Raw genomic sequence first — 27,962 nt, forward strand, 5'->3', positions numbered from 1 at the left:
AATCTCCATGCTCTGAAATATTTCCTGCTTACGCTCCTCCCTATCCCTCATTGCTCCATATCACTTGTTTTCACTGCTTCCATACGCATGATTTCCTTGTTTAAAATTCTTCAGTTAGCCAGTAATTTTCTCTTGCACCATTGGGGTAGTAACCAGCCTTCATTTAACCCATGGCCTGGCCTTTATAGGGCATTACTTTTTTTTACAGAGCATGTGGTTAGGATCTGAAATTCACTGCCTGAGTGTGTGGTGCAGGCAGGTTCAATCAAAACCTTACAAAGCAAATTGGATAATTATCTGGAGAGAGAAAATTTGCAGGGCAACGGGATAAAGGTGGTTGAAGCACTAGGTGAGTTGATCTTGTAGAGAACTGGCACAGACATGATGGGCCAAATGGTCTCCTTCTGTGCTGTAATCATTCTTTGATTCCATAATTCAGTTAGGAATTTATGGGGCTGAATTTTCCCCCCATCGGGGGGCAGAAAGTTGATGGGTGGGCAGGTATGGGCGCGCTTCCGATCTGCGCCCCCCGATCGGAGGCGCAGCGCCATTTTACATGGGCGGGCCAATTAAGGCCCGCCCAGCATGACATCCGCAGGGAAATGCTATGTATTCTGTGCGGGCGGGGTGGATTCCTAAAATCGAGAGTGCGCTCTTTCACGCATGCGCACGAAAGAGCGCACTCATCTCCCTGAGGCTAAATGCAGCCTCAGGGAGATCGGCTCTAAATGTGAAAAAGCTCAAAATAGAAAAATAAAATTTCCCTAACATGTCCCCTCATGTGACAATGTCATGAGTTGGGACATGTTCATAACTTCCAAAAAAACTTTATTAAAATTTTTAAAACCCTACATGAAACCTCATCCCGCCTGTGGATGAGGTTTCATGTTTTTTCTAGTTTGCGCCAGGGCTCCTGGCCTGCCCACCAACCATAAGGTTGGACAGGCAGGTCCACTAATTACTTTAATTGCTCTGTCAATGGCCTCAATTGGCCATTGACGGGTCGATGGGCTGGTGATTTTGCTGCGACCCTGCCTTCCTGAAAATTTAAATGGGGTGCGGTGACATCGGGAGTTCCGCCTGACGTCATCGCGCGTCATTTTACGCATCAGCGAGCGGGCCCCGCCCCCAGCCCCGCTCACCAACAGTAAAATCCAGCCCATGGGAAAAACCCACACAGACACTGAATGCACAAAACAGAATATCATTAAGAGATCAAGAGATGAATTACTTGGCAGGACTTCAAAAAAAAATCTGACAAATAATTGATACCTGAATAAAATCATGCTTATTGCTTACAAACCGTGTACTGTTTGGAAAATAAATTGAATTAATTTACTTTAACAAGATCTGCACTGATACCAGTGTGGTAGATGAAATTTTGTAAGTCACACATCAATACAGAGAAACTCTATCTTGACTGCAACTCAATTAAACGTGGCAAGGGTTTCAGTGTGGCAAATGGAAGCCAGGGCCAGGATTTTTCCTATGGTAGGCAGGCTGAGAGGGAGCAGGTGCAGAGCTGACGCCACCCGTGATCGGCTCTGCTGCGCCATTTTATGCTGGTGGGCCAATTAACGCTCACCCGGCGTAATACTTGGCCGGTAGTGCTCAGCGCTACCTGCGTGGGCAGGGGGGAGGAGGGAGAGTCGGGACCAGAGTTCTTTCATGCATGCGTGCGAAAGAGCGCAGCACTATGTCTTTGGACTTTTACCTCTCTAATAATAAAATCTATCATGGTACCAATTTTACAAGTAATCTTCGGGAAAAATAAACACACTGTTTCTTAACTTCACCTGGCTAGGTGAAACATTTCACCCCCTCATTTGAAATCCTTCTAGTCTGGTTTATTTACAAATGCAAATGTTCCCTTTACTTCTATGTTTACCTACTTAGCATTTCAAACCTAGCTTATCTTCTGTTATATCAAAGCCTTCAGACCAGCTGCCTTTAATTCAATTAAGTCACAGTCTCACTCACACACACACACACAAACACACAGACATAGACACAGACCCCACTATTACTCTATAATAGTCCAATAACATTATGAAAATGATTATATCTTCCTGACAAATTATGGTTCAAGTTTCCGCTTAAACTCATTTACTCGATCACAGTGGCAGCTGTTTCAAGTTTCCCTTTGGGATTTGAGCAGCTCAGCATTTACCATCAGCTGTGCCATAACACATTTCACTTTGGAAAACTATCGTGATTCAGAGCCCAATTTATACCTAAAGTTGAAACTCTACCCTGATATCTTGTACAGGCAGACAAGACACGCTAGCTTATTTGGCTGATTTTAGTTTGTGTGGAGAGAAGTAAAAAACTACAACCCCCAGAGAAGGTCAGAAAAAGCTGTCCATTTAATTTTTAATGCAAATATAATAAAATACATTTGTTCTCAAAGCTAGAATATTCACCTCCTGGATTTCACTTTCATTATAATAAAGTTTAGTTTGTACCACGATTTTGTCGGACTCATTCATTTGATTTGAAATTAATGAACTATAGCCCATGCCAACAACCACCATATTAGTAACAGTCTGCACCATCATTTTCAGAATTTTCAGCGGCTGCCAGTATGTCTTGTAGTAGAGATCGGAGACTGCTCTCAATGTGATCACTGCTGCGAATGAGCTGTTGGTGTTGGAATTCCAAGTCTAGTGCTATCATAACCTCTATGACGTCATTGACATTTTGCAAATTTAAGTTACTGTAGGAAAGCCAATTGCCAAAACTTTCTCGGTTTGGTTTGTGTCCATTCGGTTTGTTGTGAACTTCTGCATTGTCAGCACCTGAAGCAATCTTTTTTAGCTTCATTAGGATCTCACATGCTTTCTGAGCCACTGGTCTATCACAGTCCCACAAAGCATGAAATAAGATAGTAAAAATTCCTACATCGCAGAGAGTCTGCAGAAAGGCCTTCACTTGTGTAGAATGAGTGTTATTTGACAACACAGCTGCATATGGACTTATGGATAAGTTGGAAGCTGACTGATCCATGAAAGCTTCTGCCAGTTCCAGGCTATGAACTTTGACCTCCCAATCCAAATCATTGCTTCCTATTTTTAAAATAACAGGGACAAAATTTTCCAATTCACATGAACCAAGCATGTGGCTATTTTTCAGCCAATCAGCAAGCACTTTAACTGCAGCTCTCCTGGGAAAACCCTCTGTATCCTTGTTCAAAACGTCCAATAAATAGGACAGAATATTGCCCTAGAAGGCAAAATAGAGAATGTAAAAATAAAACAACTTATTACATTTATTTGTTCTTGACGTTCTTAGTGTCAATCAGCACAACATTGGGATTCATATAAATGAGAAGCAGCACACTTTTACTCTAACTAAAAATACTCCAGGATGCATATATCTAATATATAAAAGACAATATCTAAAGGACTGCAGCGGTTCAAGGAGGCAGCTCACCACCACCTTCCCAGGGGCAATTAGGGATGGGCAAATAAATGCTCGCCTAGCCAGCAATGTCCACATCCCATGAATGAATGAAAAAAATACAATTTATTCGCATGTGAATACAGCCTTCATTTTTCTTTTGTGAATTACAATGAATAATACTCTAAAGTAAAACATATTGATTCCAAATGTTTTTTTTTCCCTAAAGGGTGGGGAGATATCCCATCAACAGTGATGGGGCAATAGTGAAATAAAATATAAGTGGCTGAAATATGTCATGCAAGTTAATTCCCATTAATTCTCCCATGGCAATGCTGGATGCCAGGGCTCCAAGTTCCTTCCTGGCATCCAACATTGGTATGGATGGTACAAGAGCCAATTACATTTTAAATATCTCAAAAAAACATTGCATCTGAACAAAATGATCAACTGCACAAGCAGGGGGAAAATTTAAAATCTGAAATTCAACTCTTTAGCCAATCTCTGGCCCCCAACACTGTATGGACACCCTGGTCAAGGCCAGAGAGCCCATCAAAAATATTTAAAATGTGAAATCAGAAAATCAGCTGGGGTAAGGAGTGCATCATGGATTTTGAATGTGTTGTCACCTCCCAAATCTGTGCCCATATTTCTGGGAACTCCATGTTTGAATCCCTCCAATCAGGTTTCTGCCCCTGCCACAGCATCAAAGTCAGAACTGACATTCTATGTGACTGTGACATAGGTAATCTATTCCTCCTTGTGCTTTTCAACTTGACTGCAACTTTTGACAAGGTTGACCACACCATCCTCCTTCAATGCCATTCAACCATTGTCCAGCTGGGTGGGGCTGAACTTGCCTGGTTTATCTATCTAATTGTATCCAGAGAATTACCATCAATGGCTTCTCTTCCCACTTGGTTAGCTCTGGTACTCCCAAGGATCTAACCTTGGCCTCTCCTATTTTTCATCTACATCTCAGCAACAACATCCAAAAGCACAATGTCAGTTTCCACATGCATGCTCATGACACCCAGCTGTAGCTCATCACCACCTCTCCAGGCCTCTCCAATGTCTCCAAATTGTCAGACTGCTCGTTTGACATCTAGTACTGGATACGCAGAAATTTCCTCCAATTAAGTATTAGGAAGACTGAAGCCATTTTCTTTGGTCCTCGCTATATACTCTGTTCCCTAGCCATTCATTCACTCCCTCTCCCTGGCAACCATGAGGGTGAACCATACAGTTTGCAGCATTGGTGTCATATCTGACTCAGGGTTGAGCTTGGACCATGCAACTAAAACTGCCTATTTCCACCTCCATAACATTGCTTGACTGTCTGTGCCTCAGCTCAACTGCTGCTGATACCCTCACCCAGGCTCTTGTTACCGCTAGACCTGATCTAAATCTCTCCTTGGCCTCACAGCCCCCCAACTCCCAAAGCTCTGTCATCTTTTTCAGTCCTGCAATCCTAGATATCTGAATTCCTCTTAATTTTGGCATCTTGAGCATCACAGATTTTAATCACTCCACTATTGGTGGCTGCACCTTCAGCTTCCACAGCCTTAAGTTCTGGAGCTCTTTCCTGAAATCCCTCTACATCTCTTTCCTCTTTTAAGTCAGTCCTTAAAAACCTACCTCTTTGGCCAAGCTTTTGGACATCTGCCTGAATATCTCCTTATGTGGCTTGGTGTCAATTTTTGCATTATAACACTAGGACATTTTATTACATTAAAGACGTTCTAAAAGTACAAGTTATTGCTGGTGTGCTGGAGAGAAATCTGGCCATTCCAAAGTATGCTCCAATTTAGCTAAAGTGAAATAGCTCAGCCATTCATGTGGTCATAAGAGTGCTGGTTTTCTTTTGTTAGCAATGCACACTATATTTCTCTGGTCTGGCACTTTTAAAGCTATGCATAGTTCAAACAATAAATTATTGAAGCTCTGAAGTAGTGGTTTCTAAAAGCTTTACAGAGCACATATAGCTACAAGGAGAATACTTACTTTAAGGCAACGGGTTAAGTTTTTACAATAAAATTGCTGCACAAAACATCTTCATTACACAGGTTAGCATCCATCACAAGAAGCATCCAACATAATCCAGCGACGGGGAGAGTTCATAGAAATGTAATGGTACAAGGGGACAGTATAGTCAGGGGATAGGCACAGTTCTCTGCAGCTGAGAGCACGAGTCCAGAAGGCTGTGTTGTCTGCCAGGTGCCAGGGCTCAGGACATCTCCTCTGGGCTGGAAAGACATGTGCATTGGCGGCAGGGGGGTGTTAATCCACTTTGGTACTGGTGACAAAGGTAGGACTAGGAAAGCGGTTCTGCTTTGCAAGTATGGGCAGTTAGGGGCTAAATTAAAAAGCAGAGCCTTAAAGTTAATCATCTCTGAATTATTATCTGAGCCACAAACAAACTGGAATAAGGTAAATAAGGTCAGAGAGTTGAATGCGTGGCTTAAAGATTGGTGTCGGAGAAATGGGTTTCATGGGGCACTGGCACCGGTACTGGGGAAAGTGGGACCTGTACTGTTGGGAAAGTCTTCACCTGAACCGCGCTAGGACCAGTGTTCTTCAAGTCATATAACTAAGGCGGTAGAGAGGGATTTAAACTAAATAGTGGGGGTGAGAGGTCAAGGAGGGAAGATGTGATGAATTAAAGGGAGAAGAGAAGGCAAGAGAGCACGGTAGCAATAAGGGAATTGATAATCTGAGTGTGGCAGGAAGGAGCTCAGTAGCGATAAGGGAATTGATAATCTGAGTGTGGCAGGAAGGACAGAGCGCACAAGCTTAATGGTGCATCAGCAGATAACACTAGAGATTGCAAAAATAATAAAAAGACAGAATTAAAAGCACTCTATCTGAATGCACACAGCATTTGCAACAGGGTATATGAATTGAGGGCACAATTTTTAAAAATTCATTCACGGGATGTGGGCTTCGCTGGCTGGGCCAGCATTTATTGTCCATCCCTAGTTGCCCTTGAGAAGGTGGTGGTGAGCTGCCTTCTTGAACCTCTACAGTCCATGTGGTGTAGGTACGCCCACAGTGCTGTTAGGAAGAGAGTTCCAGGATTTTGACCCAGCAATAGTGAAGGAACGGTGATATATTTCCAAGTCAGGGTGGTGAGTGACTTGGATGGGAACTTCCAGGTGGTGGTGCTCCCATCTATCTGCTGTGCTTGGCCTTCTAGAAGGTATTGGTCGTGGGTTTGGAAGGTGCTATATAATGAGCCTTGGTGAATTCCTGCAGTGCATCTTGTAGATGATACACACTGCTGCTACTGTGTGTCGGTGGTGGAGGGAGTGAATGTTTGTGGATGTGGCGCCAATCAAGCAGGCCGCTTTGTCCTGGATGGGGTCAAGCTTTTTCAGTATTGTGGGAGTTGCACTCATCCAGGCAAGAGGGGAGTATTCCATCACACTCCTGACTTGTGTCTTGTAGATGGTGGACAGGCTTTGGGGAGTCAGGAGGTGAGTTACTCGTCGCATGATTCCTAGCCTCTGACCTGCTCTTGCAGCCACAGTATTTATATGGCTAGTCCAGTTCCGTTTCTGCTGCTTTGTCCTGGATAGTGTCAAGCTTCGTTCCATTTTTGAGGAGGAATCTCTTTTTTGAGACTTTGTATAGCTGTTTGATACAACTGAGTGGCTTCCTAGGCCATTTCAGAGGGCATTTAAGAGTCAATTACATTGCTGTAGGTCTAGAATCACATATAGGACAGCAGGTTTCCTTCCCTAAAGGACATTAGTGAACCAAATGGGTTTTTACAACAATGAGCAATGGTTTCATGGTCATCATTATACTTTTAATTCCACGTTTTTATTGAATTGGCTGGATTTGAATTGGGTCCCCAGGGCATTACCCTGGGTATCTGGATTACTAGTCCAGCGACAATACCACTATGCCATTGCCTCCCCATATGGAAATAAACAGGTATGATCTAATTGTCATTGCGGAGATGCAGCTGCAGGGTGACCAAGGCTGGGGACTGAATATTCAATGGCATTTGACATTTAGAAAGGATAGACAAAAAGGAAAAGGAGGTGGGCTAGCGCTGTTAATAAAGGATGACATCAGTACATTATTGAGAGAGGATCTTCGATCGAAAGATCAAGATATAGAATCAGTTTGGCTGGAGCCAAGAAACAGCAAAGGACAGCAAATATTGGTAGGAGTTGTTTATAGGCACCAAAAAGTAGTGGTAATGTAGGGCACTGTATAAATCAGGAAATTAGAGGTGCATGTAACAAGAGTAAACAGAGTAATTATAGGGGGTCTTCAATCTACATATAGACTGACTAAGCCTAATTAGCACTAATGCCATGGAGGACAAAATCCAGGAATGTATATGAGATGGTTTTCCAGAACAGAGGAACCAATTAGAGAACAGGCTATTCTGGATCAATGAGAAACGGCTAATTAACAATCTCATTGTAAAGGAGCCTTTAGGGAATAGTGACCATAATATGGTATAATTTTGCATTAAGTTTGAAAGTGATGTTGTTCAATCTGAACTCAGGGTCTTAAATCTAAACAAAGGAAACTATGAAGGTATGAGGGGCAAGTTGGCTGCAATAAATTGGGAAACTACATAAAAAGGTAAGGTGGCAGAGAGGCAATGGCTAGCATTTAAAGAACTAATACACAGTTTACAACAAAAGTTACATTTCTTTGAGGCACAAAAACCCAGCAGAAAAAGTGATCTGACCATGGCTAACAAGAGAAGTTAAAGATTGTATTAGATCAAAGGCAGAGGCTTATAAGGTTGTCAAAAAAGTAGTAAGACTGAGAATTGGGAGCATTTTAGAATTCAACAAAGGAGGACCAAGAAACTGATAAAGAAAGTGGAAATAGAATAGGAAAGTAAACTAGTGAGAAATATAAAAACGGACTGTAAAACCTTCTATAGGTGTATAAAAAGGAAAAGATTAGCAAAGACAAATGTGGGCCCAGTACAGGTAGAGACAGGAGAATTTATAATGTGGAATACGAAAATAGCAGAGAAACTAAACAAATATTTTAGGCGGGATTTTCTGGCCCTGCCTGCTGCTGGGATTGACTGGTCTCTCCGATATTCAATGGGGCTGGGCCGCCGAAGCTCCCGCGGCAGGTCCCACCAAGACAGGACCAGAAAATCCTGGCCTTTGTATCCACCTTCACGGAGGAAGATATGAAGATACCTCTCAGGAAGACTAGAGAACCAAGGGACGAGTGAGAATGAGGAACTGAAAAAAATTAGCATTAGTAAAAAAGTATACTGGAGAAAGTAATGGAACTGAAAGAGGTGGCTTGAAAGATACTGGACGCATTGGTGTTCATCTTCCAAAATTCTATGGATTCTGGAATGGTTCCTGCAGATTGGGAGGTCGCAAATGTAACTCCACTATTTAAGAAAGAAGGGAGAGAGAAAACGGGGAACTCCAGACCTGTGAGCCTGACATCAGTAGTAGCGAAAATGTTAGAATCTATAAAAAAGGGATGTGATAACTGGACACTTAAAAAATGATGGTAGGATTGGGCAGAGTCAATATGGATTTATGAAAGGGAAACATTTGACAAACTTGTTAAGAGTTTTTTGAGGATGTAACTAGCAGAATAGATAAGGGGGAACCTGTGGATGTGGTATATTTGGATTTTCAGGAGGCTTCCGATAAGGTCCCACACAGGAGGTTAGTAAGCAAAATTAGAGCACATGGGATCGGGGTGAATATACTGGCATGCATCGCTTAATGGACAGAAAACAGAGATCAACATGTCATTCTCAAGATGGCAGGCTGTGACTAATATGGTATTGCAAAGGTCAATGCTTGGGCCTTAGCTATTCTCAATTTATATCAATGATTTGGATGTGGGGGCCAAATGTATTATTTCCAAGTTTGCTGATGACACAAAGCTAGGTGGGAATGTGACTTGTGAGATGGATGCACAGAGGCTTCAAAGGGATTAGAAAGCCTAAGTGAATGGGCAAGAACATGGAAGATGGAATACAATGTGGAAAAATGTGAAGTTGTCCACTTTGGTAGAAAAAACAAAAATGCAGACTATTTCTTAAATGTTGAGAGATTGGGAAGTGTTGATGTCCAAAGGGACCTGGGTGTCCTTGTTTATAAGTCACTGAAAGCTAACATGCAGGTGCAGCAAGCAATCACAAAGGCAAATGGTATGTTGGCCTTTATTGCAAAAGGGTTTGGGTACAAGAGTAAAGAGGTCTTGCTGCAATTGAAAGGAGCCTTGGTGAGGCCACACCTGGAATATTATGTAAAGTTTTGCTATCCTTACCTAAGGAAGGAAATAGTTGCCAATGTGTTCAGTTAAACAAAGGTTAGCTTTAGGTTATAGGCCTTAAAACCAAATATACTCTAATAATATTATGGTCTGAAAAGACCTTATCATCAAGTATTCATTCCACTGGCAAATCACAGAATCGCACAGTGCAGAAGAGGCCCTTCGGCCCATTGAGTCTGCACCAACACATGAGAAACACTTGACCTACCTACCTAACCCAATTTACCAGCACTTGGCCCACGGCCTTGAATGTTATGACGTACCAAGTGCTCATCCAGGTACTTTTTAAAGGATGTGAGGCAACCCACCTCCACCACCCTCCCAGGCAGTGCATTTCAGACTGTCACCACCCTCTGGGTAAAAAAGCTTTTCCTCACATCCCCACTAAACCTCCTGCCCCTCACCTTGAACTTATGTCCCCTCGTGACTGACCCTTCAACTAAGTGGAACAGCTGCTCCCTATCCACCCTGTCCATGCCCCTCATAATCTTGTACACCTCGATCAGGTCGCCCCTCAATCTTCTCTGTTCCAATGAAAACAACCCAAGTCTATCCAACCTCTCTTCATAACTTAAATGTTTCATCCCAGGCAACATCCTGGTGAATCTCCTCTTCACCCCCTCCATTGCAATCACATCCTTCCTATAATGTGGCAACCAGAACTGCACACAGTACTCCAGCTGTGGCCTCACCAAGGTTCTATACAACTCCAACATGATCTCACTACTTTTGTAATCTACGCCTCGACTGATAAAGGCAAGTGTCCCATATGCCTTTTTCACTACCCCACTAACGTGCCCCTCCGCCTTCAGAGATCTATGGACACACACGCCAAGGTCCCTTTGTTACTCAGAACTTCCTAATGTCATGTCGTTCATTGAATACTTCCTTGTCAAATTACTCCTTCCAAAGTGTATCACCTCACACTTTTCAGGGTTAAATTCCATCTGCCACTTATCTGCCCATTTGACCATCCCGTCTATATCTTCCTGTAGCCCAAGACACTCAACCTCACTCTTAACCACCCGGCCAATCTTTGTGTCATCCGCAAACTTATTAATCCTACCCCTCACATAGTCTTCTATGTCGTTTATATAAATGACAAATAATAGGGGACTCAGCACAGATCCCTGTGGTACGCCACTGGACACCAGCTTCCAGTCACTAAAGCAACCTTCTGTCATCACCCTCTGTCTCCTACAACTAAGCCAATTTGAATCCACCTTATCAAATTACCCTGTATCCCATGGGCATTTGCCTTCTTTATAAGTCTCCCATGTGGGACCTTGTCAAAGGCTTTGCTGAAATCCATATAAACTACATCAACTGCACTACCCTCATCTACACGCCTGGTCACCTCCACAAAAAATCAATCAAATTTGTTAGGCATGACCTCCCTCTGACAAAGCCATGCTGACTATCCCTGATCAAACCTTGCCTCTCCAAGTGGAGATAGATTCTCTCCTTCAGAATTCTCTCCAATAGTTTCCCTACCACTGACGTGAGACTCACTGGCCTGTAGTTCCCTGGCTTATCTCTACAACCCTTCTTAAATAGCGGAACCAATTAGCTGTTCGCCAGTCCTCTGGCACCTCCCCCATGGCCAGAGAGGAATTAAAAATTTGGGTCAAAGCCCCTGCGATCTCCTCCCTTGCCTCCCTCAGCAATCTGGGACACAAATCATCCGGACCTTGAGATTTGTCCACTTTTAAGTGCCAACACCTCCAATACCTTGTCACTCCCTATATCAATTTGCTTAAGAACCTCGCAGTCTCTCTCCCCGTGCAGCATCATTTTTTTCGTCTCTAAATCACATCATGACTGGACTTCGGAAGGAGCACACTTTGCGCTGCAGCTGAATGCCAAAACACATTTGTTTGTTCTGCATCAGCTTCCATCATTACTCAGGGGAGCAACAGAGGGACGTGTGGATGAAGATATCAAGCAAACAATTATAATGGGCAGAATTTTTAGCTTGGCATGCGGGTGAACGCACGACTCGCTCAAGCGTAAAATAGCATGTGATGGTGTCAGGAGAGCGTCCCGACGTCATTCCGCGCTCACACAATATTTCGGTCGGCGGGCATGCGCAAAGGCGGAAGCGCACCCACCGACAATTAAGAGGCCTATCAAGGCCATTAAAGTTGAAATTAACTCTGGTTTTTCATGGTCTGTCCAACCTTACGGTTGGCAGATGGGCGAATCGGCCAGGTAGACTTTGCCTTTTTGATGAAACTTCATTCAAGGGCAGGATGAGGTTTCTGATATTAATTTTAAAACAATAAAAATGTTTGGACAGAATTTTTACCATCTATATGCTCAGGTGACTGATTCTGATGAAATGTGGACATTTTTTTCTGCATTTTAAAATCTTTATTCATTGCTTTTAAATTCTTCAGCTCCCTGAGGCAGCTCTCTGCCTTCAGGGAGCTTTCATTCCATGGTCCCCCGTGCCCACGTTTAAGTCAGTGCCTGCCCTCCTCCTGACCCCATTCTGGCAGCACTGAGCATTTCAGCACGCCTTTCACGCTGGTTGGCTGCTAACTGGCCAGCCAGCGTGAAATCGCAGATCGCAGTCGGTGGTCTATTCCCTGGCCAATCCCAGACCCGCCGACCACCAAACTGAAAATTCTGTCCAATGTTTCAGCCTCAGAAACAAAGTAAGGCTCAAAACCAGCCCCAAGTGGCAAGTTAAAAACAGCAAATAAAAATGCATTTGTATTGGAATGTTTTTTTTCAACATATTGCTGCAAAAGCAAATTCTAAGCTTCAAGTAATGCCATTTAATGAATAGAATACCTGCTATTATCTACTTCCCAATTATGTGAACAGTTCTATCAGAATTTAAAACTGTTCTCAGAATTACTTTAATTTCTTTAATTATTTGGTGTTTGTGAATAATTGCTTTGAAGAGATCATTAACCATCTTTTATCAGTTGGTAGCAAATGAACTATTGGAACGGATATCTTAGAACTATCTACTATATTGTGGTTTAGGTGAAATATGTTGCACAATACTGTATATGATGCAGATAATTCCTGAATTGCTAACGTTAAAATTCATTCTAAGAGAGTGGTGGTACAGCACATTAATCCACAATACTGTAGAATAAAAAGGAGGTTTTCCTCTCAATTTCTCATTTAGTTAGCTCACAATCTCAGTGAGATCAGTAAGAGAAAAAAAGAGGCAAAGTTCTTCAGAACTGGTTAAAAATTGGATGGAAAATCAATTTTAGTGTTTTGCATATATTTTGGTGTTACATTAAGACTGTATTTTTCACCTTGTAATAGGCAAAGAACAGCTGAAGTGGAATTATACATCCTACTAAAATGAAGGCCAATGCAAAATGCATTAGAAAAAAAAGACCCACCTCCACTGCTGTGACACTGTTATCATTTGGTAACATTTGCCAGTTAGGAGAGAGATAGCTCATCTTTCCCAGGGCAGAAATGGCACTTGCTCGAACGTAACTTTCGGGATCTGAAAGCAGCTCCAAAACAAGATGAGGAATTCCACAGGAACCAATTAACTGACAGAAACTCTCAACTTCTGAAAGAAACGTAACAAGCCAACAATGAAATCCAATTACAGTAAATTTGATATAAATGAGCAGAGCTTAGTAATGGTATTTTAAGTATGAACAATTATTTTGTCCATTCTGGCTTACTAGAACTCCAAGTGTTCCGCTATACTTCATTAACCTAAATAAATTTATAATTGAGAAATTGGGTGAACAAATTGTGTACTACACCAGGTGGATAATCTCAAATCATTCTTAAATGTTACATTAAAATGTGATGAGAAGTCAGGTGACAAATTTCAATTTTGTTAGGATCTCACCAAGAAGACCATCTTAGTCATGCAAGTAGCAATTAGTTCATCAACCAGCCCCTAGGACTTGATTACTATACTAACTGACTGCTCTACCATTAAATAGTTAAATATTGTTAGGTTAATATTACTCCTCCCTAAAAATATGCCCCATTAGTGAAACTGCTTATACCTTTAAACTGGAAGCACAGTTGACCAAGGAACTCGAGTGTGGAGTCTCGAATCTCCCAATGAACATCAAATAGTCGCTTCTTCATTACTGATATGAAGTCTGAGGATATTGTAATAGAGATCAGCATTAACTCCAGACCCATCCAGATATGCATCTAATACAAAGCACACCAATTTTAATATAATCTAGCTGAACTTTCTGAACACTGCAGTAACAGTTCTATACCAAATTAAAATGGCTGGGGGTGGAGGGAGAGAAATTAAACCGAAAATGCTCAGCTCTATATTAGTATGCCACTTTAATCTTTCAAAAAATATCAAATGCCATATGAATCCTCAACTTTAGTTAATTATATACATAAAACCATGAGCTTTTTCAGTTAACTATGACAATGCTAAGTAATTGAATATTTTTGGTAAGGCAAATTCAGCGATGTTTTAAAGTTAGAAATAAAACAATAGAATTTTCACTCCAAATATTTTTAACAGTGAATAATAAAGTGGTAACTTCTGGATCTGGCTGAAGTCTAAGCATACCAGGAAAGGTTTGCTGGAGGAAATGCTTATTTGCAGAAAGACTGCATTAGCCACTTCCATGTACAAGAGAGCAACAGGAATATTTTTACAGTTGTCAGCACACAAAAATATTCTTATTGATGTAAGCAGATCTATAGTAATGAATTCTAGTGTCACAATGTTTAAGGATGTCTAAATGTTGCAAATATTGTAGCTAGCTAGCCCCAAATCAATGGGAACCAACAACAAAATTAAAGACATCAGGGACAACTTTCCTGATCCTCTAGGAAAGTACATTTTTCCAGGCACAAAAAAGAGGAAAAGGGGATGTGAACCTGTTTGACTGGGTGTCCTTTAACTCAGGATTTTTAGAATGGGATGGGGTAGAGGTGAGGCTATGCCAGGATTAGGTGTAGGCCCAATATAGGAATACAAATGAAGAGATAAGCATTCTGGTCTGCCATGTCGCTTTCCTGGATCTCTGGTTGCTGGGAAACCCTATTGCCTATCCATAGAGCCTGACTAACTGGAGGATCTATGGGGTTTGGGGTGCAAATTATGTTTTATTTTGGAAAGAGACAACATCTACTCCTGGAAGAACTGAGCTGCTGGGACTTTCCAGTTGTTGGTCCCATTAGTAGCCTGCAGGTTCCTTTGGGTGCATTGCCTGTATCCAATATTTGTTTGGGAAATTCACTACCTTCAGTGAAAATTCAATAACACTGACAAGTTAATGCTCAAGTACAAACATAATGCCCAATCTACTGACTGCATCTTGTCTAACTAGACTCGCAAAGGATAATCGGAGTAGGCAACTCATCACATTTTGGAAATTCAAAACACAACCTGATGAGTTATTGAGACAACGTATTTAAAATAACCAAGCTTTGAATAAGTATCACCCAATGCCAGGCAATGATAGCGTGTGGCTTGGAGGGGAACTTGCAGATGATGGTGGTGTTTCCGTGCTCCTGCTGCCCTTGTTCTAGATGGTAAAGGTTGTGAGTTTGTAAGTACTGTCGAAGGAGATTGGAGAGTTGCTGCATTCATCTTGTAGATGGTACGTATGCTTCTACAGTTTGCAGGTGGTGGAGGGAGTGAATATTTAAGATGGTGGTTTGGAGTGCCAGTCAAGTGGGCTGTACTCCCTCCACCACCTGCAAACTGTAGAAGCAGTACGTACCATCTACAAGATGCAGTGCAGCAACTCTCCAATCTCCTTCGACAGTACTTACAAACTCACAACCTTTACCACCTAGAACAAGGGCAGCAGGAGCACGGAAACACCACCATCATCTCCAAGTTCCCCTCCAAGCCACATGCCATCCTGACTTTGAAATATATCACCATTCCTTCATTGTCACTGGGTTAATATTCTGCAGCTTCCTCTCTAAAAACACTGTTGGTAAAAGTACGCTACCTGGACTGCAGCAGTTCAAGATGTCTCACCACCAGCTTCTCAAAGGCAATTAAGAATAGGCAATAGACACTGGCCTTGCCAACAACACTCACATCCCATAAACGAAAAAAAGCAAGGAGGAAATTATGAAACTTGATTATAAGATTTTAGAGAAATAAATTTACTCTTTACATGTGCTTCTAGCTCAGTTCTGTATTGTAATTATGTTTCATTTCAGATAAAATGCCCTGAAACAGTGCAGAGTGGCCAAAAATAAAAGTACATTTTTTAAACATGCAAAATTGGAAAACATTTTATTTGTAAAATGGCAATTTATCACTTGTATACTGCTTTGATTTGATGCATTGTAGATGATGTTGAGGCAAGTCCTGCATCCCAACATCCCCTAAAAAAACAAATTACATTGGTGATGCAGTTGTATCACACTGCAAATTATAATCTGCCACCAGTCAGGAGGAAGAGCGAGAGGAATCTGATTCGTTATATGTTCTTCAAATTGTACTTTCAACTGCACTAGAACCTAGCCCTTGTGTGTATTGTGTAAACTGAAAAGTGAGTAAATCAATTTCACTAGACTTATAATGAAAGCATAGCCATGTATTCACATAAGCTTAGTCTTAATGCGTAGCACTAAGTATCATGCCTAAACACCAGCTACTTTTCTATCCTTCGCTGTTTTTAAACCCATTTTCTTCTCCCTTGTCCTGAAGCTAAATGTTGCTGGGATACCATTTCCCAGGAGCCAGGAGCTCTTCCATCCTTTTTCAAATAGCCATTCTTCAAGTATGTCACCATGCTATTTGACATCTATAATTAAGCCTTTCCCTGTTCTCACCTAATGTCCACACAAGCCCTTCCTTGCAGGAATCACATATAGCTATCAGGGACAAGAACCCTAGTCTGGGGATTCTTGGGTCAATTTTAGCATCACAAATTCTGCCCTGGCTCACATCAGTTAACTAAAGAACACACACAAACTAAGAATCAAATCTCAGACGTTGTGTTGGACGGCTTATACTGAAGCACACTGCACATTTGCCCATAGCCATTGGGGAACCTGTTAGTTCCATTTTACAAACTCAAGACATGGATCTGGTTATGAAACATACTACTAGGGATTCAGCTAAATAAAATTGAAATTACATTGCCTTTTTATATTTTTCACTAATGTTTCAAAATCAGTTTACATTGAAAGATGGCCAAATATAGGAAATTGATAGGCATATTCAGTAGGAGTTAACGCTATATGCATAAACCAACGAGCCCTAGTATAGTTAGTACTATAATGATGGCCTATAAATGAGAATCGTAAATTGGAAGTGTAAAATACATGTTGTAGTTTGTTTTTGATTTCATTTAGAAACAAGTGAAGAAGGCACTCAGTGGAACACATACCTCTGCTGTGATGTGTTAATGATATTACAATTACATAGCTCTTTCTTGAGGCTTTTCCTGGCCTGATTGATGCTCTGTGACCACAAAGCTAAAAGAAAACTTTTTATTAAGGGCTCCCATCTCACTGAGGAGGCCTCAGGCCACTCGATATCCAACAACCTGCTCTGAAATCTCTGCTCACATTTTGACAGCTGTGATAAATTTCACCACAGCAGCTGAGACAATCCAGAACATTCTAAAACAATCAACAACATTCCAAATAAAACAACCCATAACATTCTAAGGGCAAATTGACTTTTCTTTATCTCTCCAATGTAAAAGAAACAATTCAAAATGTTCAACAAAAATACATTTCACTGAAAAACAAAAACTCAGCGAGGAAGATCCATCCATTGTTTATTAAGGAGGTTAAGGATAGTATTAGATTGAAAGAAGAGGCTTATAACGTTGCAAAAATAGGAGCAAGTCTGAAGATTGAGAGTGATTTAGAAACCAGCAAAGGGCCACCAAAAAGTTGATAAAAAGGAAAAAAAAGAGTAAACTAACCCGAAATATAAAAACATCATGTAAAAGCTTATACAAGTTGTTATGATCCCAGCTGAGGTTACCCCTGGACAAGCCTGATCCCAGAGTGGAACCCAGCTTGATAGATCCTAACTTTTAATTGTTTGTTTAGATATATGGAGAGTAGCTACTGAACAGAGTCACAGGAGTCAGTTGAGGAACTTTTAACAAAATAATAAAACATTTATTCAACAAGAAAAAATGAACTATATTATAATACTCCTTCACCCATAACTATACCTTTACAGATATATACAGATTTGTAAGGATAACACAGGTTACAAAAGCTATCTTAAACTCTAATGTCCCCAGTAAGTACACAGTCCACGTACCAATAGGCACACTATGGTCAGACACACCACACTCTGAAACCAAGTGACAGATGCCACCTCAACCAGATGCTATGGATCTCCCATCAACTCCCCCCAAGACACTTGTCACACCATGAGCTAACCAGTCTCATTGAATTCCGTCTTTCACACGAGGGTTTCCAATCTTCACTCTCCAGGACCTCGCCTTGGAATCTTCTCCCAAACCGATGCTTCCTCACAGACACCTTCCGCAAGGGTTCACCTCCAGGGTTTTGAACTCTCCTTCTGATGTTCCTCTTCCCTGGGTCACCACATGCATTAAAGCTGTCTTCCACACACTCTCTCTCACCGAATCAGCCGTCAATAGTACCACTGCTTCACATGCTCATAGCAAAGAGTTACAGACCTGCAGTTGTCTCTTTGGTCCTTCTTGCGTCTTTACAGAATCACACAGTGCAGAAGAGGCCCTTTGGCCCATCAAGTCTGCTGTTCTTGCTTTACATCTACTTCCTGCAGCTTTTGCCTCTTTAAATCTGAAGCTTGGAGCCTTTTTCTCTGCCCATCACTCTTAACTTCACTTAACAGGACCTTTCCCAAGTTCCTATCCTTCCTTTGACTAGGAGGTCTTCTTGGGACTTTCCCCCGTTCCACTCCCCTGGATTTTTTTTGGACCTTTTCCTTAGCTTGGGACTGTCCATCTGTCCCTCTTCCTCCAGTTTCTCTCAGGCAGCTACTTTCAACCAACCTTAGCTTGGAGCTGGCTATCTGCCCCTTTGAGGCTGCTTCTCTGGCAGTTATCTTCAAAACCAGCTGAACTCTAACAGCTTCCAAAACAAGCTGCTGTTTCTAGCTTTTCTGTTTGTGTCTATGGGAGGAACCTGCCTCTCTGGATCCCTGTTACTAGGCAACAGCCCAATTCTTCTACTCTTGTTTGTTTAACCTAGCTGCAACAGTTGTAAAACCTCATTAGAAATGCAGGCACCTTTTTAAAGTGAAACTAAAACTCAATTTAACCTTTCTTAACACACAGATACAGAAATATAAATCAAACTTAAATATTAAAGCTAAAACTCATCCCTAACACTCTAAAAATGCAAATATAACTTACTTAAACTATCTCTATTTCCTAACAAAGTATATAAAAAGGAAGAGAGTAGCTGAAGTAAACATTGGTCCCTTAGAAACAGACACAGGAGAAATTATCATGAGGAATAAGGAAATAGCAGAGACGTTAAACAAATATTTTGTGTCTATCTTCATAGTAGAAGATACAAGTTACATACCAGAAATAACCTAGGGGCTAATAAAAGTGAGGAAATTAAGGTAATAATAATATCAGCAGAGAAGAAATAATTGAGAAACTCAAGGGACTAACATCTGACAAATCCCCAGAACCTGATGGCCTGTATCCTTGGGTTCTAAAAGAGAAAGCTGCAGAGATAGTGGGTACGCTGGCTATCATTTTCAAAATTCCCTAGATTCTAGAATAGTCCCAGCAGATTGGAAGTTAGAAAATATAACACTATGATTAAGAAAGGTGGGAGAGAGAAGGCAGGGAACTACAGGCTAGTAAGCACAATATCAGTTGTTGGAAAGTGCCTGAATCTGTTATTGAGGAAGTCTTAGCAATACAGTTAGAAAATCATAGTATGATCTGACAAAGTCAACATGGTTTTATGAAAGGAAAATTTGCTTGGCAAATTTGTTAGAGTTTTTTGAGGATGTAACTATTAAGGTAGATAAAGGGAAAAATAAGATGTAGTATACTTTGATTTCCAAAAGGCATTTGAAGCTCATGGAGTTGGGGTTGCTACATTAGCATGGACAGTCAGGAAGCAGAGGGTAGGGATAAATGGGGTATTTTCAAGTTGATGGATTGTGACTGGCGGAGGAGAGGTTGGGTCTGTACTCATTGGAGTTTAGAAGAATGAGAGGCAACCTTATTGAAAGATATGATTCTTAGGGGGCTTGATAGGGTAGATGCTGAGAGGTTGTTTCCACTTGTGGGAGAGTCTAGGACAAGAGGGCATAATCTCAGAATAAGGGGTCGCCGATTGAAAACAGATTAGGAGGAATTTCTTCTCTCAGAGAGTAGTCAATCTGTGGAATTCTTTACCGCAGGGGGCTATAGAGGCTGGGTCATTAAGTATATTCAAGGCTGAGTTAGACAGATTTTTAATCAGTAAGGGAATCAAGGGTTATGGGGAAAAGGCAGGAAAGTGGAGTTGAGGATTATCAGATCAGATATGATCTCATTGAATGGTGGAGCAGACTCAATGGGCCAAATGGCCTACTTTTGCTCCTACATCTTATAGTCTTATGGTCACACAGGCACAGCAAGCAATTAGGAAGGCAAATAGCATTTTGTCTTTGTTGCAAGGGGATTGGAGTACAAGAATAAAGTAGTTGCTACAATCCTATGGGGCTTTGGTGAGACCACACCATACTGTGTGCAAATTTTGGTCTCCATATTCAAGGAAGAATATAATTGCATTGGAGGCAGTACAGCAAAGGTTCACTAGATTGGTCCTATGATGGGAGACTGAGTAAATTGAGTGTATATTCTCTGGAGTTTAGAAGAATGAGAGGTGATCTCATTGGAGCATTGAAGAGAATGAAGGGGCTTAACATGGTAGATATTGAGAAGTTGTTTTCCCTGGCTGGGGAATATAGCACAAGAGGGCATTTTTCAGGATAAGGGGCCGAGCATTTAGCACTGAAATGAGGAGAAACTTCTTCGCTCAAAGGTTTCTGAATCTTTGGAATTCTCTACCCCAGAAGGTTGTGAATGAGCTGTCATTGAGCATATTTAAGGTTGACATAGACAGATTTTTAGTCTCTGAGGGAATCATGGGTTATGGGGAGTGCATGGGAAACTGGAGTTGAAGTCTAAGTCTAAGATTAGCCATGATCATATTAAATGGCGGAGCAGGCTTAATATGGGCCATATGGTCTTCTCCTGCTCCTATTTCCTATGTTCTGTTCTGAACAGGGCCTTTAGAAAATTGCAGGATCCAGATCTGCATCTTCAACAAAAGCCAACAAATTCTTCCTTGGGCCATATCCTGTATACGAAGTTTCGTTGCAATCTGTCCATTAGTTTTTGAGATATTTTGTTTACGGACACACAGATTAACGGGTGAAAACACTACCTACACCCTCCTTTGACGGTGGAGGTAATAAGCTTAGGTAGGATGACAAAATAATTAAATATATATTGAATAGAATATAGAGTTGGCAGATAGCCAACACTGGTTTCCTACCTCCATGTAAAAACTCTTTCAACTTGGGTTCAAGTGCACGAGAGTCTACAGCTTCAGTACAATGCAACATCCAGTAAAATAAAGCCTGGAGGGTTTTCTTCAAAACCTAAATGTTACAAATTTGATTAAATATCAGAGTTTTTATATATGATACTCGATTCAATCATAAGTGGTACAAAGTATATTTTGAGCAGTGGATTTGGACCTCTACCACCTCTCTCTCTCTCACACTCTCTTCAGCAGTCCTTCAAAATGAGGACGACACTTGCCATGGAGCCCGTGGCAAGAGCTTTCGCATGGAGTCTTTTAACGTGGGGAGACTGTTGCGCTGCGGCTACCTCACGGTTATGGCTAACCAGGAAGTTCCCCTCCAAGTCACACATCATCCTGATTTGGAACTATATCACCAATTTTTCATCATCGCTGGGTCAAAATCTTGGAACTCCCTTCCGAACAGCACTGTGGGTGTACCTACACCAGATGGACTGCAGCAGTTTGAGGTGGCTAACCACTACCTTCTCAAGGGCAATTAAAGATGGGCAATAAATGCTTATCATGTCCACAATACTCACATCCCATTAAAGAATAAAAAAAAGTCTAGTTCAATTGCCTTTATGGCCACTTGGCTGCAGCAACATCTGTGGTCCTGTTCCATCAAGGATCAAGTGTATGAACAGCAGAGAACTACACTGAAACATTATGAAAAGGTCTATTTTAATAAAGAAATATATTACTCACAGTACTGTCTGTATCTGGGTTTCTGACATAATCAAGCAGAAGGTTCAATGCACTGTTTACTTCCTCGATCCCCCCTAAAATTAAAACATTCATTTCAACAAGTTAAACCAATCTCTATATTGGTGTAATCATTTTTATAATTCAAAACTATTCGGTGGCAAAGTTCAAAAATCCTGACCAGACAGCAGCTAATACAGGCAATAAATAGTGACTGAAGACAGGAAGGAAAAACATAAATTCCATTTTCTGAGTGTTACTCACCCCGTTTTAAACAATAACTTCTGAGAAAATTCTAGATTTTAAGTCATTAAGCCTCCAAGGCAAAATTTTATCTAATTCTGTGGTGTACCCTTGCATTTATTAAAGTCCAAGAGTGTTAACCTAGAACGATTGATAAATTGTACCAAAGGTGTGAATCACTGAAGGTGTTTATTCAAGGATAAATATTACTAACATAAACAAAAATCCACTTCAACATTTTAATTCATTTTCTTGCATGCTAAACAACCACTCTGCTATTAAGGCATTAGTATACAGACATTTGGCAGTGATTAGTCCCTCAGAGACAAGATAATTTGTTTTTCTTGGTTCATATGGCATGTTGTACATTTTAAGCTCTAGAATGTATTGTCTGGAAGAAGTCTGAGCTGCTATTGGTCTTGAAACAGTCAGATATAGTTACATCAGAGACTGAGAAAACTTCAATGCTTTATTATTGCTTCTGTTTTGTTTCATACCTGCCCACTGAGGGATTGCACCAAGAGCATCTATTCCTGCTTTCTGAACTTTGATGCATCCAATCAGGTGTCTGCTAGCATTGACGCCAGCTGAAGTGGTGGGAATAGCAGTGCCATTGCACAGCTTTAGGACTGTAAGCACCGAGTGAGTCAAAGCTTGGTACGGCAACTCTGTTTTCTGAGAGGGCTAAACAAGACAAAGAAAATCAACAATCTTAGCTTTATTTTACAAGATGCATGATAGAATTAATTTATATTTAGCCTCAATAACTTTTCTTTCTTGGTCTCAAACACATGCTTCCGTAGAGGAAAAGGAATACTTTCTGCGGGTTAAGATAACCAATATACACTGTTTATTAACTGCTTCTAGGTATAAAACCAAGGATAGAGCAAGATTTTTTGACACCCATAACATCTTTTATTTATTTTCCTGTTTACAATTCAGATTCCAGAGCCGAAGGAACAGTAGTAGAATTCCTAACATATCCTTATTTGCTTACCATTTGTAAGAATTCCAAGAGATGTGAAAATGTTTGACAGAGCAAGCTGATACATGCTGATTTCCTGGATAGTTGGCGTTCAATATCGACTCTATAGTTTGAAGGTGCATCCAGTAAGGCTGTAGTAAATATAATGTACTTTCAGTATTTGCTTGCTTATACAGATAAGTTTAAAGTATGTTATCCAGTACTGTACTGAGAGAATCAGTACTGTTTTATAGTATGCAATAGTGGTTTTACATTCAAATCAGTGGGGGTTAACTCACTATTACATTCAGATCATTTTTTTGAAATGAATATTTTAATAGGATGACTCCTCCTCCTCCTTCAGGTACTATGCCTTAAGAGGGCATTGGTGACCATGGACATCCATTGGATTGGTCCATGACTATGCTTGTAAAGTACTGCAGTGGTTTGCTGTGGCCTTCTGCAGCATGGCTGACCAGAAAACTTTTACCACCTGCCATCGGGTGTATTGGAAGGGCTACGGGCAGATAATCAACCTGTGTGGTCACATTCTGAATGCATCATCCATGACAATCAAGTCCTGAAGTGGGACTTGAACCCAGAGCTTCTGGCCCAGGGGTAGGCATGCTACCACTGTGCCACAAGACCTCCCCAATGGGATTACAACACTTAAAATTTATCAAAAAAAGTCAACTTTTGATTGGATTCTCCCACTGATTTAGTACTATCTTCCCCTCCAAACCCATATTCCACTATTGATTGCTTAATCAAGATTTTGTCCAGATTCTTGCTGGATGATAAAAAAATAGAAGGACAAAGCAAAAGACACTTTGCTTATCAAGTCTATCTTTTCAAATAACTAAGGCCTAAACTTTCGCAGATTCGTGGAGAGTCTGTGCCTTATCCAAAATGGCGTCAGGATCCTGGATTCTGAAGTCCCACCCCCATTTCCAACAGATCCTAATTTTGCCAGCAGAGTAACGGAGACAGGACATGACTCATACATGGGGGAAACCCGAACTCAGCAGGGCTATTTGAACTCAGTGCTAAGTTCAAACAGACCGTATTTTTGCTGGAACGAGGGCCTTGTTCTGCAGTGAGATTTATGATTTTTTTTTAAGTGGAGACATAAGTGCTCATAGAAGGTGTATAACATCTGTGGAGCTGTCAAGCAGTCAAGTTATTTAAATCCCCTTGCCATTTAAATAAAAAAAAAGGCTGCCTGTGTCTCCCAGTTGAAAAAATTCAGTGCTTATAGTTTCAATAGATGTTTGTTGACATAACCCTAAGGGCCATCATTATAGCATTATTACTACTTGGCTGCGTCTACAACCTGTCATTATCACAGTGGGGCGCTATAAGTTCACAGTTTGATTGACAGCTCAAACAGGTTATTAAGGCTGTCTTTGACGTGGGGTTATGAATACAAATTTTTGTTTTTATAAGGAATTGAGTACTTCAGGATATTTAAATGCATTAAATGGGCTTTTATCAATGAGAGTGTTTTTTATGTAGTGAAGTCTGTAATGGATACTTAGAACTTTTTTAAAAATTTCATCTCAGTTTCTGAGGTCTGCCTATGGTAGATACTGGGTGAGTTGGCATGGAGGGTGTAAGGGCAAAAGGTGGTGGGTGGGGGACATGAGTTGGCATAGGTGCTATAATTAGCAATGGGGGTAAGTGGGGGGGGGGGGGTGCAGGATGATGAGTTGGCCCTAAGTTGGCATAGGGGCTATAAGAAGCCAGGGGGATGAGTGGGTGGTCATCAGTTGGCATGGATGTAGAATGTGGAATGGGTGGGGACATGACAGTTGGAGGCCCGAATATTGGATAAAACAATTGGGATGAAGTCCAAGGGGGTCAAGGCAGTCCTTTTAATCAGCCCACTTTGGCACTCGGCAGCCTATGTCCGCTTCTGGACTGTTTCTGGGGTTGATGGGCCCAACTCTGGCATGCACCTGCACCCCGCCCCACCTCCGGAACAAAGAACCCGCAATTCAGAGCTCTTTTTTCCCCTGTGGCAGATGTGGCGAGCTGTAAAATTTCCCCAGCTCTGCAAATCCCCTTCGGGAGTGAAAATTGGGGCTTAAGTTGCAGTCCTGGACTCTTCACTACATGTCTAATCTCTTAAAAGAGGCATACAAACACAGGCAAAACTTCCAAGAAATTTAAAGAAAATGTTGTCCTGACCCTCAAAAGAAAAGCTAAGAGATGAGCACTTTAAATACAAGATACTACTCCCTATCAAAGTAAGGCTTAGAAAAACTCTCTCTCCGAGGAGATATTTGTGGTTTTAATACATTTTTCCCTCTTTGAAGATACACACTGGGGGTAATTTTAAGCCCCAGAAATGAGCGGGTTTGGGTCAGGTGGAAAGTTAAAATTTCAAACCAGAACATAAACCGGAATCTGCCCACTTCTGGTTTTAACATATGTGGGTGACCAATTTGCTCCCAGGAGGAATGTTAGTAAATGAAAGCTGGTCAGGTTTCCCTGGTCTCAGGAAACCTAGCAGGTGAAAAAAAAAGAACAGGGCAGGATCCATATGGTGAATGCCTTTACCACACTGCTTGTAGGCTGGGGCAACAGGAGTATCGCCATCACCCCCACCCCGCCTCCACCAGTTCAACAAGCTATCCTCCCTACAATTTATCTGATCCTTGACCTCACAATGATCTTTGACCCCTTCACTGATCTTCCCCCTCACCCTCTTCACTATCACCAATTCCAAGGTGACTACCACTTCGCTCCACTGATAATGCCCTAAATTACCCACATCTACTATTCACCCACCATGAATTCGATCTATGTCCCCATGGCCACCATCGTCCCCCCTTGACCACACACTAACCCTGTGACCACCATCTCGTTCCACTGACCATGCTCTATCCCCTGCAACAACCAGCATGCCCTTGCGAGCTCAGACCATCTGTGATGACCATTTAGTCTGCCCCCACCATCCAACTACACTCTACCCCTCATGACCACCATCCTTACCCCCGAACCATGCTCAAACCCACCTGCGACTACTATCTCCACCCCCTATTCACGCTTAAAACCCTTCTGCCTGCCATCTTGACCTCTGACCATGCTCAAATACTTCTTAGGCCACCATCTCATTCAATGATCACAAACTACCATCTTGCTCTCCATCACCACACTCTAACCCTCTCAGCAACCATCCTGACCCACCAAACAACCCTGCAATTACAATTTTCATCCCCACCATGATCTTTTATTCAGCCAACTACCTCTATTCTCAATTGCGTTCGTCTGCTGTAGGCTGCCAATCAGGTTGGTTGCCTATTAAGCGGGAAAGCCTGCAGCAACTATAAACTGAGGAATATTTGGGAAGCCTGTACTTCCAGGTTTCCCATCCATAATTCTCCCCTGCTCTGAATATGTGCCCCTGAAAATTGTGGGGCCATTGCATCAGGAGATCTAATAAGCATTTCTTCAGTTGACATCAGTCAGAGATATTTTGTCATAAATTCTATCCAATCACATTTAGCATGCCATGATTCCTTAAGCAAAACCGACAATCAGCATGAAATATTTCTGCATTATATATCTGGTCAAGGTCTAGACTAGAAAAGCCACTAATCTGTTTGCAATTGGAGCAAGCCAAATGGCTAACATCTGATGTGACTGCACCCCAAAATGGCACACCTCTACAATGAGAGGAAAGATTAATAAAACTACCAGTATGAAAACTATGAGAAGAGTGTTTGAGTGTGTTGGGGGTGGAAACGGTGGTGGGCAAGAGGAAAGGGATTTCTTCAGCTCATTCATCTCCCATAATGTTCTACCCCAATTGCAAAGTTCCTCTTTGTAATCACTTTACGTAAAAAAAAATTTCAATCCTCCTCACAGTAAAACCCAGGATCATTTTTCTGCTTTCATCAGTCTGTATATCTTTCAAATGTTGCACTAAAGATTGAACTTAATAAATACTATTTTTCCCCAGTAAGTGCCAATTACAACATTGTAACATTTATATACATTACAAATCATTCTTCCCTCAAATCGTTCCTATGCCCAGATACCGGCTTTTCACAATCCCTGCACGAGTGATTGCGTTTTAGTCATTTCAAGCACCATCATATTTTCCTCTTTATGTAATAATTTTAAAAATCTACAGATTGAAGGCAAAAATTCAGCAGATGAAGATTGCTGGATAATTATGTACACAACGCACCTGTATCCTCCTGGGGTTGAACAGAAGTCACAGAAATGATGTAATTCAGTGGTTGGAACAATGCTGTTACAGCCTGCATCTTCAGTGACTGCGGACTACAAAAAATATACAATCAAAGGAATTGTTGAACCAATAAATAAAGGCTCCAAATGCCTGTTGCCTAGAAGCATTTAAAGAAAGACTCCAGATTATCTCACAATGTCACAGATATACTCAGGCGGCATGGAGTCTTGAAATGTTCCTGGTGCTTAGTGAAAATACGTCACTCTTTTAAGTGGAATACACCTTTTTTATAACAACAATGGCAATAACATTGCAACCCTGGGGATGCCTACGATTCATACAATGTCTCAATTTAATGTTGTGCTATTGAATACAAATTCTTTGAAAGGTAGATTAGAACCAATTAAAGGAATATTTTCCTGATGGGATGGGATATTTTCCTGATGGGATGGGATTTTTTCCTGATGAGATGGGATTTTTTCCTGATGAGATGGTATAGTAACTGTAGCTTTAAGGCATGTAGTAGCTGTAGCTTTAAGGAATGTAGTGACTGTAGTTTTAAGACTGATTGTACTGTGTAGTATCATGTGACAGTGAGAACAAATCAGTCCTAAGCGTGGGGACTCTTAAGGGAGGAGTTTTTGTCGAGTTGTGGTT

General features: G+C 41.3%; 1 protein-coding gene across 2 annotated transcripts in view; it reads right to left on the reverse strand.

The window, feature by feature from the left end:
- Positions 1-2,356: 2,356 nt before the first annotated feature.
- The window catches only part of brat1 (BRCA1-associated ATM activator 1), a 42,425-nt gene continuing 16,819 nt past the window's right edge, over positions 2,357-27,962 (reverse strand). For both annotated transcript variants that reach the window (XM_078558676.1, XM_078558675.1), the window contains 8 exons: positions 27,303-27,397; positions 23,138-23,256; positions 22,638-22,824; positions 21,901-21,974; positions 21,163-21,268; positions 13,695-13,793; positions 13,062-13,240; positions 2,357-3,222 (listed from right to left, as the gene is read on the reverse strand). In XM_078558676.1, coding sequence (XP_078414802.1) covers positions 2,536-3,222; positions 13,062-13,240; positions 13,695-13,793; positions 21,163-21,268; positions 21,901-21,974; positions 22,638-22,824; positions 23,138-23,256; positions 27,303-27,397 — 1,546 coding nt within the window. In that variant the 3' untranslated portion in view covers positions 2,357-2,535. The remainder of the gene's footprint in view (positions 3,223-13,061; positions 13,241-13,694; positions 13,794-21,162; positions 21,269-21,900; positions 21,975-22,637; positions 22,825-23,137; positions 23,257-27,302; positions 27,398-27,962) is intronic.

This window comes from Cetorhinus maximus, chromosome 15 (assembly GCF_964194155.1).
Source record: "Cetorhinus maximus chromosome 15, sCetMax3.hap1.1, whole genome shotgun sequence".
NCBI lineage: Eukaryota > Metazoa > Chordata > Chondrichthyes > Lamniformes > Cetorhinidae > Cetorhinus > Cetorhinus maximus.